At 46.3% G+C, this 14,978-nt stretch overlaps 1 protein-coding gene across 7 annotated transcripts in view; it reads left to right on the forward strand.

Moving 5' to 3' along the window:
- Positions 1–14,230, forward strand: part of inppl1b (inositol polyphosphate phosphatase-like 1b) — a 31,229-nt gene extending 16,999 nt beyond the window's left edge. For 4 of the 7 annotated variants that reach the window (XM_054792265.1, XM_054792266.1, XM_054792268.1 and 1 more), the window contains 15 exons: positions 941–1,058; positions 1,134–1,230; positions 1,307–1,445; positions 1,593–1,692; positions 3,077–3,165; positions 3,473–3,554; positions 3,628–3,717; positions 5,515–5,628; positions 6,762–6,850; positions 6,917–7,004; positions 7,117–7,269; positions 7,656–7,737; positions 8,907–9,660; positions 9,733–9,848; positions 11,717–14,229. In XM_054792265.1, the coding sequence (XP_054648240.1) occupies positions 941–1,058; positions 1,134–1,230; positions 1,307–1,445; positions 1,593–1,692; positions 3,077–3,165; positions 3,473–3,554; positions 3,628–3,717; positions 5,515–5,628; positions 6,762–6,850; positions 6,917–7,004; positions 7,117–7,269; positions 7,656–7,737; positions 8,907–9,660; positions 9,733–9,848; positions 11,717–11,810 (2,205 nt within the window). In that variant the 3' untranslated portion in view covers positions 11,811–14,229. Of the gene's footprint in view, positions 1–940; positions 1,059–1,133; positions 1,231–1,306; positions 1,446–1,592; positions 1,693–3,076; positions 3,166–3,472; positions 3,718–5,514; positions 5,629–6,761; positions 6,851–6,916; positions 7,005–7,116; positions 7,518–7,655; positions 7,738–8,906; positions 9,661–9,732; positions 9,849–11,716 lie in introns of those variants that run through there. The other 3 variants (XM_054792272.1, XM_054792267.1, XM_054792270.1) reach the window with 3 other exon arrangements.
- The last annotated feature ends 748 nt before the right edge of the window (positions 14,231–14,978 follow it).

Genomic DNA, 14,978 nt, shown 5'->3' on the forward strand with positions numbered 1-14,978 from the left:
AACTATTCAGAGGCTGTTCTTTTTCCTGAGCTTCGTTTCACCGCCTGTAAACAAATTGTTGATGTGCATTGCCAAAAAGTTTGATTTCTGTTTTCTTTTCCCACAAGGATTGTTGTTTGCTCAGGTGCTCTCTGGCAAACATCAGCGCTTCTCTTTGTCTTTTTTTCAGCAATGGGGTCTGTCTTGGCTTTCGCCCATCAAGTCCTGCTTGGGTTAGTGTGCGGCGTACCGTACCAGTTGAAACCTGATTGTTCCAAGTCAGCTTGCAGGTCTTTAGATGACTTACGTGTTTTTCCTAAGTTCGCACCAAACTTGGAAGACTTCTCATCGAGCTTCCTCTTCCCTTCACATGTCCAGTGAAGGCCTTGACACTTCCATGCTTTGAAACCTCTTATTAACATTCTGCACTGTTAAAACAGGGACACCAAGGGCCTTGGAGAAGGCCTTATGTCCTTTAGAGGTCCCGTGTTCGCTAATCATAGCACTTCTGAGGACTTGAGACATCGCCTTTGTCTTTGTTGACTGCCATGTGGCTTTTAAAACACTCAGGTCATAATTCATTGGCTAATTCACATCATGTGGGCGCTGACGGTTTAACACAGGTAAAATAGGGTATTTGCCCCACACTGGTTTAAAGGGTGCCAACGCCTGTGTCAAAGTGCCAATTGTTTTGTTTTAAATGGTTGTTTTATCATTGCTGGTCTGCAGCAAACATGAGATGTCTACAGCCCAAAGCTGTTTCACGAGATTCATTTTCAGGAGACATTCTACAGCGTGTACTTAAATGTCAGTCATGCCAATGATGACCAGGACTCTCTCTGTGCGTGTGTGTGTGTGTGTGTGTGTGTATTAATGTGTGTGTGTGTGTGTATATATATACAGCATCTCTCCGTGTGCTGTGCCGTTACCGCTGGTTGTAATGAAGACATTCGTCCTCTAGGTGGCAGTGCAGTCCCTGTGGAACATGCGTTTGGTTGTGTTTGTGAAGCCAGAACATGAACACAGCATCAGCCAAGTGAGCACAGCCAGTGTAAAAACGGGCCTGGCTAACACTCTGGGTAGGCAGCTCGCATTTACACACAAAAAGCATTAAATATAAAAGTGAAGGTTTGAACGGAAGGGTTTTCTTTTAGGGAACAAGGGAGCAGTGGGTGTGTCGTTCCACTTTAATGGAACATCTTTTGGCTTTGTCAACTGCCACCTGACCTCTGGAAGTGAGAAAGCTCCAAGGTATACTGCGTGTTAGTGCGTCCTTCCACTGTACTTATTAATATGACTTACACATACGTCTAACACTTGTGTCCAGGAGGAACCAGAACTTTGTTGACATCCTCAGACTGCTTTCATTAGGCAACAAACACCTCGATGCCTTCGACATCAGCCTGCGCTTCACACACCTCTTCTGGTGCGGAGACCTCAACTACCGACTGGACCTGGACGTGCAGGTAGGAGTGAATTCCCCGTTCCCGTGATGAGGCACCGCAGCACAGAGTTCTGCTGTACAATGATGTTGTTGCTCTCTTTGGACTGCCTTGGAAATGACACACTGGTCCGATATTCATCACAGTTGCACACCTTGTCCTCGTCTGCAGGATATTCTCAAGCATGTATCCAAAAGGGAGTTTGAGGAGCTCATGTGTGCGGACCAGCTGACCCGAGAGAGGCACAAGCGGAAGGCCTTTTTGTATTTCAGTGAGTTTGGCTTTTAAGTCATTTCAGCTGTACTGCGAGTAAGAAGAAAAAACATACATTTGATCAATCATTTCATCTTTTCAGCCAAAATGATCAAGGCTGTCGAGCCACATCTCTTTTATGATGACACAATAGCGTCCCCACACCGTCACACACTCTTTTATACTTCCTTGTGACCCCAGCACACCAACAGCAGCGCAATTCCAACACCATGTCTGCTCCAACTGCCATTCTTGTTGATGAGGTGAAACATGGCTGTGGTCGTGCTTGATGCCAGTGTTTCCAGGAGGCTAGTGGGAATGTTGCTCCAGGTGCTGAAGATGGCTTCACTGTCTGGAACTCATGTCCACTTTTGTAAATCCATCCCCAAATGTTCTCCATTGGATTTGGATGAGGGGAACACGCAGGATGGTCCAAAAGAGTGAAGTGCAGCGTTGTCCTGTTGAAAAAGCCAGTCATTACCACACAGACGAGGGCCTTCAGTCACGAGGGATGCCCACATACATCTCCATATAGCTGGCTGCCGTTTGACACCCCTGCACAACCTAAAGCTCCATTGTTCCACTGAAGGATCATGATGGTGGAAAACATCTCAGGTTGTCATGCCAGTAACGTTGGAAGCCATCAGGACCGTCAAGGGAGAATCAAACCTTCTTCCACCTTTCAATGTCCCATGTTTGGTGCTCTCCTGCAAATTCCAACCTTGAAAGACACGAGGCCTTTGAAGATGTCGTTTCTTCTCTGGCAAATGGTGTCTGATGGTTATTGGACTGCACTCGGCACCAGTAACAACATTCATTTGGGCCGAGGATGGTCCCGTGTCCTGACAGACAGCCAATGGGATCCTCCGGCTCATTTTTTTGTGTCTACCACTTGACTTTTTGTTCAGTTGAAATGAGTGTCTTACTGCGTCCAACCTCAGCAGCAATGGTGGCTGCCAGAGAGAGGCCTTGCTTATGCAGCTCAACAATCAAAGACAGAAAGCTTTGTTGCCTTTGCCATCAAGAGATGATGACAGAGTGAATACCTGACACTACATCACATTCAATCCACATTTTTACCAACATTTAAAGGCTGTGCTCTTTCACTTTTGATGAACAGCCTATTTCACTTGAAGATCCATTCTTCACATTTTCCAAGTGCTTGGTAGTGTACATATAATTGTGTCCTGTCATTTAACTTTCTGTTCATAAGGTACCAAAAAATGGGCATATTTCACGCATAGTTGAAAATGTTGATTAATCATGATTGATTCATTTAAAAACTGATGAAGTTTTGAATCATTTGCCGGCCTGAAAATGATTACTACTAGTACTACTGCTCTGCGTAGTTATACCCTCAATTACCTTACTTAAATACTTCTTTTTGATCCTGTTTCTTTAAGAGGAAGAGAAGATTGCATTTCCACCAACCTATCGGTATGAAAGAGGCTCCAGGGACTGCTACCTGTGGCAAAAGTACAAAACTTCAGGGGTGAGTGTTTTATTTTTGCTTTTAGCAGGGCCTGGCTAGCATGGCCCCGTCCCACCGTATCCTGAGGCAAGTACGCAAACACGTGCCGCACCAGCCAACTACAAGGACGACTGCACACATTCCATGCATACGAGCGACTCGCTGCTTCAAGTACTTTTATGTGGAACATAAACCCACTGAGGGGACCACAGTGACTACAAATAGCACCTAAATGGACCCACGCACTCGCCATACTGTGGTTGGAAATATCCTTTACCAGCTCACTGCTGAGTAAAGGCAACAAACACGCACGCTTTGTTCCCTTCAGGTGCGAGTCAACGTTCCGTCATGGTGTGACAGGATTTTGTGGAAGTCGTACCCCAACACGCATGTGGTCTGCACGGCATACGGTGAGAATGGGAGGAGTCTCGAAGAGAGAGGCAACGCTTCGTACTTTTCATGAACATGGTTGTCTGTGGGCAGGCTGCACGGACGACATTTTCACCAGCGATCACTCGCCTGTTTTTGCCACCTTCCACGTGGGCGTGACATCACAGTCCGGCTCCAAAGCAGGTGTGCTACTCAGGACTTTTGTACCTACACACACACACACACACACACACACACACACACACGCTAAAGCCAAGGTCACAACTGGTCGTGCGAGCTCCTACGGACATTCTACGGGCAAAAAGCCGCAAGAAACGCACATAGGGCGCAACTTGGATGTGCTGATTTTCGGGCGCTTCCGTTTATTTCAGGTTGCAAGACAAACTCTGATTCAAACGTTTGGCGGGCCGCATGTGGCCCCCGGGCCGTCGTTTGCCCACCCACCCGTAGGCCATTGTCAATCTCCTTCATGCTGTCTCCTGTGGCCATGGCTAGCAAACTAGCTAACCGTGTGAGCTGCTGAACTGAACGATGTTACTGAGTTTCTACTAACCTTCGTGCAGAAAGTTGATGATTTGATTTCCCTCGTATAAACAACCAGCGATTAGAGTGACACTTCCCATGCGAGCTCCCCGCACCATTACAGAGCAGTCCGGGTGCAGTAAGGCGGTACTACCGCTGTTGCTACGGAGTCCAATAGGCAACTCACAGCGATGTTGACTAATATCCCATGTCCAATGTGAAACTAACTTCACCCCGGTGAATGGAGTAACACTTAACATGGGGTCTGGTCAACTTCCTGGCTAAAGCTAGCGTTAACGTCAGGTCGTTTTGTCTATGAAAAAGTACACAGCCTTGTGTTAGCTGGATGTTTGAGTTAGCCACCGTGTTCGCACTATATTTATTTGCTGCTTCAATGCTGGCACAAGATGGACGTCATTTATTGTTTTGCTTCCCTGACTGGTTGGAAGAAGTCCAGCATAGCGCAACAAAGACAGGGCGCTCCACTTCTTCGTTGGTGTTCACCGGCTTCTTCTTCATTGGTGTTATGCCGCCATTTTTGCTGAACACATGCATCGAAATTTTTCAAAATGAGCGATTCCAGGACGGTCGGAATGTTAGTCCCGGCTCCCATCGATGCTCGATGCCCAACCCTCGTGGTGTGTTGCCCGTACGGTGAGAGTGCATCCGTGGCACAAAAACTGTGGTACATAAAGCTGCAGGGGTGCATACAGCTTTGTTTTATATGATTTATTGGATCTGTATTTGTATTTATCAATGTGTATTTGTGTTTTCCTCTCTTTGCTAGGTCTCTATTGTAATGTATATGTAAATATATATTTATATATGATTCCTGTTGCAATGCATAGTTATTTAGCCGGGCGGATATGACGTATACGCATGTGGTGCATCTGTGCATGTGCTGCGTGATCTACATGCTGGCCAAGTCTTTTCATCAGCGTCATTGAGGAAAAGAGCCCCCAGTATATGACACATATTACGTATGCTTATTGACCATTTATGTTCATACATTGAAAAGAATAAATATCACAACACGTGACGTTGCAGGAGCTCTGTGGTAAAAACAATTGCGAGTGGAGGAAGTGACGTAGGTGTCACGCATGTGCAGAACCAATGGTGTTTCCGGTACGGCTCTTACGTGGTTGGTACGCACGACGCACAGACGCACAGCTCGCACGTAGTTCTTGCAACCTTCACACGAAGCCCGCACGGAACAAGGTCAGTACCCTTAATGCATGTTTGACGGACGTTGGTCTTACAACTTACGTGCGTTTGCTGTACCGATGAAGCGACAGATTACGGGTTTTACGTTGGGTGCGCGGTGATCTTACTCCTCACGGTCACCACAACTACCTTCTCCATGAGGAAAAAAAAAAGAGTGGTACTTGCAGTTGTGACCTGGACTTAATGGAAAACAGCCAGCAGCCTTCCTCATGTCAGGACTTTCATGCCAAGCAGAGCCATGCTCCGGCGTGGAGAGGGCCTGGATTGAACTGGAAGGCATCGAGGCCATCGTGAAGACGGCGAGCAAAGAAAGGTTCTTCATCGACTTTTCTTCCACTTGCCTTGAAGGTATAATGTTCTTCAACATATACTATACTATACTATACTGTTTACTGACATACTGTATAGATCTGGGAGGAGATCCCCCAGGACACCATCCGTAGTCTCATTAGGAGCATGCCCCCACGTTGTCAGGCATGCGTACAAGCACGTGGGGGCCACACAAACTACTGAGAATCATTTTGAGTTGCTACAATGACATTTTGGCAAAATGGACCAGTGTGCTGCATCATTTTTTCACTTTCATTTTTGGGGTGTCTTTGATTTCCCCCCTCTATAGGGTGATCATTTTCATTTCTATCAAATGATGTGGCATCATTTTGTTACTAATACATCACCCACTTATCATCAGGAAACATATTCAACATCATTTTCCCCCCAGTTTAGATCTGATGTGTTTTCCAAGTGTTCCTCTCATTTTTTTGAGCAGTATTAGAGATGCACCATTTTTTCAAACCGATACCAATAACTTTCTGCTTCTCAAGACCAATAAGATACCGATTACGATAACTTTTTTTATATCTACTTTTTAAATTTCGGTTGAAGTGTAGTCTGTGCACACGTGGAGGTAAGAAGGACTGGAACTAATTAGTACCTGTTGATTAGTCCTAATGAAATATGATGACATCACTACTACCACATCACTACTATCAGGAGAACCAGAGTATAGAGGGGGAGGAGCCACCTGCTGTGGCCCAGCAAGGTGCACTGTATTCGGGCACACACTCCGAGCAGCCGGTGTGACGCCACGGAGGTCTCTGGCAAACCTTTTGCACTTTTCAAACGCCGTGGCGCTGGCGTTTCAGGGGGCTGATGAGGTTGTTCGTGTGCTTGATGGTTTTTGTCTTCTCTTCGTGGAGCATTTGCTACAACGTCCTTCCTCTTAAAGTGAACGTTTGTTTACAAGTGAGCTCAGGGGAAGTTAGGACAGGCAGGAGAAAACAGGAGCGCTTCTTTTGCTCACCTGTACAGTACAAGTAATCTTGCCTCAGTGCAGTGTTATCAGAGCTGTTTTTAATGTTTTGGGATTTATTGTCACAATGCCCTGATATCGGTCTGATAATTACCGTGCACCCCTCGTGTATACGTATGTCATGTGACACAATGGAAGGCATTGGCTGACGTCTTTCATGCCTTTCCAGAGATGCGTCGCTCAAGTGAGAATGACTCGCAAAGCTGCGACGTTCCCGGCTTTGTCAAACTAGCCTGGTCCTTCCAGCAGCTGCCAAAGGTCAGCGGCTCCCAGACGTTGATGTGGCGACATGGCCGACGTGTGACTCATGTCTGTTTATCTTAGCTTCTCCCACTCAAGTCTGACATGGACTACCTGCAGGATCAGCACCTGCTGTTGTCCGTCAAGTCGTGTGACGGGTTTGAGTCGTACGGTGGGTCGTCTTTTTGATTTCTTGCTTCATTTACACGCCCCTGCCCCCTGCTGGGTGATGATGCCACCGTGGCATGTTGTCCAGACATTTACTGCTGATATTGTTTTCCCAGGTGAATGCTGCGTGGCTCTGCGCTCGCTGGTGGGGGCGTCTGAGCAGTTTGAGACCTTCCTGAGCCACCGAGGTGAAGAAATCGGCTCCATCAGAGGACGGGTACGGCTTCACGTACCCAAGGACAGACGAGGAATCCGCGAGAAGACCTACGGTGTGTCCGTCGGAATCGCCCCCCTCCCCAGCCACCTCGCACTATCACTTCCTCACTCCTTTCACCTCCGATGCCGCTGCGTTCCTTGGCTCTCTGCCAGTTTCACACTGCTTCCTCTATCGGGTTTCTCAATGACCCCCCCATGGCTTGGCTTTGCACTTCCGCTTCCTCTTTTGGCTCCTGATTGGCTGGCCCTGACCAGATGCATCCTGAGACTGAAGCGGGACACGTGGGTGTCATGCCCCCAGGTCAGCACACTTCAACTCCACAGTGCTGTGATGCCAGCACGCTAGCATCCAAACTCCTCCCCCCACACACGCACACGTTGAGGAAGCTGATGTCAAATTGTATTGATTTCTTCACTTCACGGCATTTGGCTTTTTCAGAATGGTTCCGTTTTGAGAAAGACGAAAGAGGTTCCAGCGGGGGTCATGTGGCCCCCACATCCACACGAGTCCCAATGAACAGGTGAGCACTTCTTTTATGGTACCGCGTGGAAGCCTCGGCTCACCGCTGACATGGACCACTTGGATCACGAACAAATGGTGCTGATTCCCTGCTTCGCTCCTCCACGCGTTCATTGGGAGAGGTTGGGCAAGCGTAGCCTGCTTGACTGCATTTATTATCTGACAGTTGGCGTTTGACAACATGCATGTCCCACCATCACAGGAATCCCTCATTTACCACCTTTCAGTAGTTCCTGACCCCCACCGCCATAAGTCCGTTTGAAAACAAAAAGTCAAGTAGCATTCCTCCTTCATAGAAAGCCTGTTTTTCATCTTCAAAATACACTTTTTAACAAGATTAGAGCATCTAGTCATGAAATAACACTACTATGGTCACCTTTACACTCCTGTTACCCATATAGTAGACTTAATAAGAGAAAATAAGACCTGTAAGACTTGGAAACCAGTTTACCACCTTCTAAATATGCGCTTTAACATTATTAGACTTATTCACTTTCTGCTTCTCAAGACGGGAATCACGAGTTTGTCCCAGCAATAAGGCAATAAGGTAATAAGGTAATAAGGTAATAAGGCAATGAGGTAATGAGGTAATGAGGCAATAAGGCAATGAGGCAATGAGGTAATAAGGTAATAAGGCAATGAGGTAATGAGGCAATGAGGCAATAAGGCAATAAGGTAATGAGGTAATAAGGCAATAAGGCAATAAGGTAATGAGGCAATAAGGCAATGAGGTAATGAGGCAATAAGGTAATGAGGCAATAAGGCAATGAGGTAATGAGGCAATAAGGCAATGAGGTAATGAGGTAATAAGGCAATAAGGTAATAAGGCAAAGAGGCAATAAGGCAATAAGGTAATGAGGTAATGAGGCAATAAGGCAAAGAGGCAATAAGGCAATAAGGCAATAAGGTAATGAGGCAATAAGGCAATGAGGTAATGAGGCAATAAGGTAATGAGGCAATAAGGCAATGAGGTAATGAGGCAATAAGGCAATGAGGTAATGAGGTAATAAGGCAATAAGGTAATAAGGCAAAGAGGCAATAAGGCAATAAGGCAATAAGGCAATAAGGTAATAAGGCAATCAGGTAATAAGGCAATAAGGCAATCAGGTAATAAGGCAATAAGGCTCCTACAGCAGAGAGAACGCCCACCTGAGCATCGATGTGTTGCAGGTCTTTGGCAGCTCATCCCAAGCCGACGCCAAGCAGCTACACCAACCCAGCCTACTTCATCTTCGAGGGCGTGTCGGTGGTCCGAGGAATAGAGGAGGCGCTCCCTCTGCAGCGGAGGGAACCGCAGGTGATCTGGGCCGGCAACGAGGCCTTGCAGCTCCCGAAAATCTCAGGAAGACACGGTTTCAACGCCAGACCCTGTCGCCGATCAGACTTCACAGAAATTGAAATTCCAGCCGTCCTCCCCCACTTCGCTCCGACCGCTCAGCTCCAGACACCTCAAGCCAACTCCTCCTATGAGCTTTTCCCTGCCAAAAAACCCTCCCCCATATCTCCGCCCTCTAGTAAAAGCGTCCCGCCGTGCCAAGAGCAGATGTCCCTTGCAAAAAAACTTCCCCGTGACTCCATCCTGCCGGAGAACAACCTGAGGAACTTGTACATGAACCAGTCGGCCATCCTACGGCAAAAAGCCAAAAGGGATCCTCCAGACAGGAAAACAAAAGCCCCACCGGTTTTCCCCTTCACCTCCACTCCTGTAGGACACTGTCAGGTGCCCGCCCTCTGGGGGGGCGACCAGCAGCATCCCGGCGCTACTGGTGACAACTCCCTCACTGCTTTGCAAATTGCCAAGTCGCTCAGCGAGGTGGACTTCTTCCCTGGACAACATAGCGCTCCATCCTTTCCCAACCAGAGGCCAGGCTACAGGAACGGGCCCGTCTTGCACACAGAGAGGGGCCACAGTTGGGAGAAGGAGGTACGACGCCGCATGCATTCTTGGGGTTTCACTTGGGAGACATAACCCTGTGTGTGTTTGGCATCCAAACAGGTTTCTGTCCTCCAAGGTGCTCCTGAGACGGTCTGTGAGCTGCTCAGCGCTTTGGGTCTGCAGAAATACACTCTGGGTCTCAGCCTTAATGGCTGGGATGATCTGGATTACTTCAGGTAACATTGCTACCGCTTAAAAGCCCGCTAAGCTAACTAAGCTAAACACACCAGATGAAGGATGATGACACTGGAGACGTGTTTCCAACAATGCCGTGCAACTGTTTGGACTGTGAAGCGTTGCTATGGCTTGTGTTAGATGGGTGTCGATACAACATTTCCATGGTTCTGTTCTCCAAATCACATCTTTCATGTTCTTCCCAATTCGTTCCTCTTGTGGCATGCATGTGACAGTGATGTCAACCAATCAACGCATGAACTGGTACCCCGCCTGCCCCTCCCCACCCTTCCGAGACACACTGTGCAGCTTTGCTTGGTGTCGCTTCACTTTTTTTTTTTTGGGTCCCCTTGTTCCGTTCATTTAGGGAACACACTTAAAGGTAAGGTGCACTTTTTTTTGGAATGTTGCCCATCATCCACAATCCTTATGGGAGACACTCTTTTCTGTGCGTTCTAAAGATATAAAAACAGGTAAAAAGAGGCAGGTAATTAATGCATGTAACGGGGACACACCTATTCGTCCTAAAGAGCCTTCTGAAAACACCTGCAACAAGGTACATTTATGACAACATGGCATACTAGTAGTATTTTGGGAACTCCCTTCCTGGGTGCATTGATTTCACATAGCAACATAGAAAGGAAGTGTCAAAAACAAAAACAGCAGCAGTGGCGGCAGCTCCAACATGTAGCGTTACCTTTGGCTAGTGTGTGGTGAAGCTAGTCCATAGCCGGCTAGAGAGGCGAGGTGTCACTACGCCAGTAACATAGTTCTTGGGTGTAACAATGTTAATAACAATAATACAGTGGTACCTTGGTTAACAAGCACCCTGGTTAACATCCAAAATGTTTGCAAAAACGTTGCCTCGGCTTGCGTTCGCCCGCTTGTTTAGCATCCAAAATACCGTTGATTTTGTTTACACCATCTTGGGTCACGCGGCCGGGACGAAATCTCACAAATACTTTCACGTGATTGTGCAATGCATTGTGGGCCGCGGTCGCCATTTTAGAGCAGCAGCGTTTGTTTATATCAGAGATACACGACGTCCCAAACACACGGACCGCACCGAGACAAGGGTGCAAGACCTTCCAATTTTACTGCTTAAAGAGAAGAGCGTGGTCATTTCAGAGGTACGTAAACGAGACGGGAGTGGCTCCGCGGTGCACACATCCATGCATACACATCGACTCCGCTTCCCACGTACGTCTGTCAACCCGGCGCCGCCTGGAGGGCGACACATTTTACATCCATAACTCATTTCAGCTTCCCACAACAAAACATAAGCACTGATATACTGTAGGTATTTTACATTTTTGCAAACTGTAGTTGCAGCAGGATGTTCATTTTATTAATTGGTGGTTTTGTTTGGGGGGGGCATGTTAAATGTTCAGTTGTCCATTCATTTGTAATTATTCTTGCAACATGTCAAACTGTAATTATTGTCTATAAAATGTGTTTTGCTTTAACATTGTTGGGTGTCTGGAACGCATGAATTGGATTTACGTTATTTTCTCTGAGAAAATTTGCTTTGGTTAGTCTGTTTTGGTTTGAGCCGGAGCTTCTGGAACAGATGAATGACGCTAACCAAGGCACCACTGGAATGACAATGTGACTGTCGCTTGGTAAATATGGAGGTTTTTCCAGAAGGCTTTCTCGGTGCGTCCCATTACGTGCATGCTTAGTGCCTCTTGTCTGTTTCTATCTTGAGAAGGCACAGGAAAGAGACGTGTGTTCATGTCTCACATAAGGAGTGTGGACGATGCGCAACATTCCAACAGAAGTGCACATTTCCTTGAAGGTGCGTGGAAGCGTGCAGGGCATCTTGTATTCTCCTGTGTTTGTGCTGTAGTAGCTTTTGTCGTCTCCACAGTGGCATCACCGAAGAGGATCTGCGTGCCGCCGGAGTGACAAACTCCTCTCACCGACGCAGGATCTTGGAGAACCTGCCCAGGAACTGGAATTGACACGCATGGACAGCAAGGGCATCCATCCAGAAGTTTTTTTTCGAGCGATCGGCAACATTTCAGGGATTTAATCTTGACTTTGCCATTTTCACATGAATTTCTTGAGGTAAGCGCGTGTTCTAAGGCTGCTTTGCTACTCTTCCCCCTCATGGTTCTACTTTTGTACGCCACCTGGCAGGATGAATAACTGTTGCCTTTTCTTGGCTGAATCACAAGTGGATCCAACTGTGGATCACTTCAGTGGACTGAACCACCTTTCATGTACAGTGGACCCTCAGATGCTGAAGGGTTCAGCAGGCTTATCATTTGAAATTTAACCTAAACTGTCAAGGAAAATGGGCCAAGCAAGAGTGTCGCTGATGATAACCCGAACAAGAAGACTTGTAATGATGACAGAAACAGAAAGGAACTTATTCGTTGTGGTACTCCCCAAAGGTAAGGCTCATTGCACTTTTGGACGTCTTTCATGACCCGTGAAGTGACTTGTGTAGCTTCTTTTTGCACTTAAATGATTAGTAACTATGCTAAAATGCAACCTAGAACACAACCTTTGGGCTGTCCACACGGAAACGTTTTCATGTCAAAACGGCAAAGTATTTTATGGCTTCAGCTTTCCGCTCAACACCGATATGATACCGATAACCGATACTTTTTAAAAATGTAGATGGAAGTGTAGTTTGTGCACACGTGGAGGTAAGAAGGACTGGAACTAATTAGTACCTGTTGATTAGTCCTAATGAAATATGATGACATCACTACTACCACATCACTACTATCAGGAGAACCAGAGTATAGAGGGGGAGGAGCCACCTGCTGTGGCCCAGCAAGGTGCACTGTATTCGGGCACAAGCTCCGAACAGCCGGTGTGACACCACGGAGGTCTCTGGAAAACCTTTTGCACTTTTCACAACAAAGACTAACAGTGCATTGCGCAATCACGTGCAAGTATCACAAATTTTCGTCTTCTGGACATTATCAAAGATCTGACAAGACAACCTGGACAGTATTTCGGGACGTGATCCAAGATCTGATGTTCACTGAAAAATGTATTAACTGGGGCGCACGTAACCAAGGTACCAATGTATCTACTCTCATCCCGCGCAGTGTGGACACACTTTTCTGCCAAAAAAAACAAACTCCCAGGAAGGTTTCCGTGTGGATGGGCCCTTATATAATACTAATTAGGACCTTGGACTGGCCTTAAAGGAAAAGTGCACTTTTTTGTAATCCTTATGTGATACATGAGCACACACGTCTTTCTCTTTTATGTGTGTTGTAAAGATATAAAAACAGATAAAAAAAGAGGCAGGTAATGAGTGTACGTAATGGGACACACCTATTCCATCTATGAAAACACCTCCAAAAGCTCCAACAAGGTGTAGTGGTTTTCTATCCGTGCTGTGAGCGTGTAGTATCAGCTACATTCATCATAACATGGAATACTTGTAGCATTTTGGGAACGTCCTTCCTGGGTGCATTGATGTCACATAGCAACATAGAAAGGAACGCTACACCTAGCATCAAAAACAACAACACAGCAGCAGTGGCGGTGAGGCTAGTCGCTAGCCGGCTAGTAGCTAGCCGCTGTGGTGTGGCGAGGTGTCACTACGCCAGTAACGGAGTTAATAATAATAACAACAGTGTCGTTGTAGCTTAGTTAATTAACACGTCACATGGAAATGGAGCGTTGTTGGCGCTTTTGTAGGTTTTATAGGTGTCACATTTATACGTACATTCTTAGCTGCCTTTTTTTAGCTGTTTTAAAATCTTTAGAATGCACAGAAAAGAGAGCGACATGCGCGTTCATATCTCACACAAGGACAAAAGTGCATTTTGTCCTTGAACGGTATTTATACATTTGACATGCAAACAAATCAAAGGTTGAACTTGTTGGGCGTCCGAGGGTCCTCAGTAGTCATTCAATACAGGAACAAAACAAATAAGAGCCATTGGCTTTAATGTTCAAAGGGTCATTGAACACATCAAACCTGACTGAATATTATTTTAACGGTGATATGTTTGTGTAACTTGGGCTTGAAATGTTACTGCCATTGTGGGAAGGCATTTTTTTCTATTTGATTTGTGTTTTGTTCCAAGTCCGTGCAGAAGATGTGAATGTTGCTGTGCAATCGACATTCAATGTTCATGCAGTGCGTCTCCAAGGACTTTTAATGTCATCTCTGAAGGTGGTTGTTTACTCTCCTACTGTGTACTTTCTGCTACGACTGAGCCCGGACCAGAGCTTGTATTAAATCCATACTGTACACATCATGTGGGAACATTGCTGGTGGTCTTCCTATCATGTCACTTAATCAGCACTCATGTCTTCTGTGCATCCGTGTTGAACGGCAGGTGCGTCAGGCCACTCTCCACTGTCACTAAGGAATCACAGCAGGTGTGGAAAAAAGCAACTATATTCACGTCTGAAACATTGCTTTTTTTTGTCTGATAGAAATGTGGCAGCTAAGACTATTTTTCTACGTGGAAGTCTTGTGTGAAGCCCGTCTGCTGTGGTTACTCATTAAGGCTCAGCCAAACAAATCTGTCTGTTTACTGACCTCTAGCTGCCTTATCCGTGATGTCATCATCTGGACTCATGCGGAGGGTTTTGGCAGCACAGGCACGCTACACTAAAATGGGGAGCGTCAGAAAGCACGAGTTCATGTTTTTGTTAACTTAGTTGTCTTTGTACTTGGGCTGTCAAAAACATGGAACATTTTTAGCCTAATCTGTTACGACGGCACAAAACTGTCCCCACACTCTTTTAGAGAAAAACTTCATTCTGGCCTGAACACATCAACAACAGTGCAAATTCAAACTCCACACAGCGATGTGAGGAAGTGTTTGGTCCTTCCTGGTTCCTTATTTCTTTGCATGTTTGTCCCACTTCAATGTTTGAGGTCATCAAACTCATGTAAATATTAGTCAATGACAACACAACTCAACACTTCATGCACTTTTGAAATGAAACTTTACCATTAAGGGAGAAAACAATCCAAAGCTACATGGCCCTGTGTGAAAGAGTGATGGCCCCCTAAAGCTAAAAAGTGGTTGGCCCCCCCTTAGCAGCAACAACTGATAACTTGCAATGAGTCTCTTCCAGCGCTGGGGAGGAATTTAGCAGAATTGTTGTCATTCAGCCACATTGGAGGCTTTTCCTTTTTAAGG

The sequence above is a fragment of the Dunckerocampus dactyliophorus genome, chromosome 11, assembly GCF_027744805.1.
Source record: "Dunckerocampus dactyliophorus isolate RoL2022-P2 chromosome 11, RoL_Ddac_1.1, whole genome shotgun sequence".
Lineage (NCBI taxonomy): Eukaryota > Metazoa > Chordata > Actinopteri > Syngnathiformes > Syngnathidae > Dunckerocampus > Dunckerocampus dactyliophorus.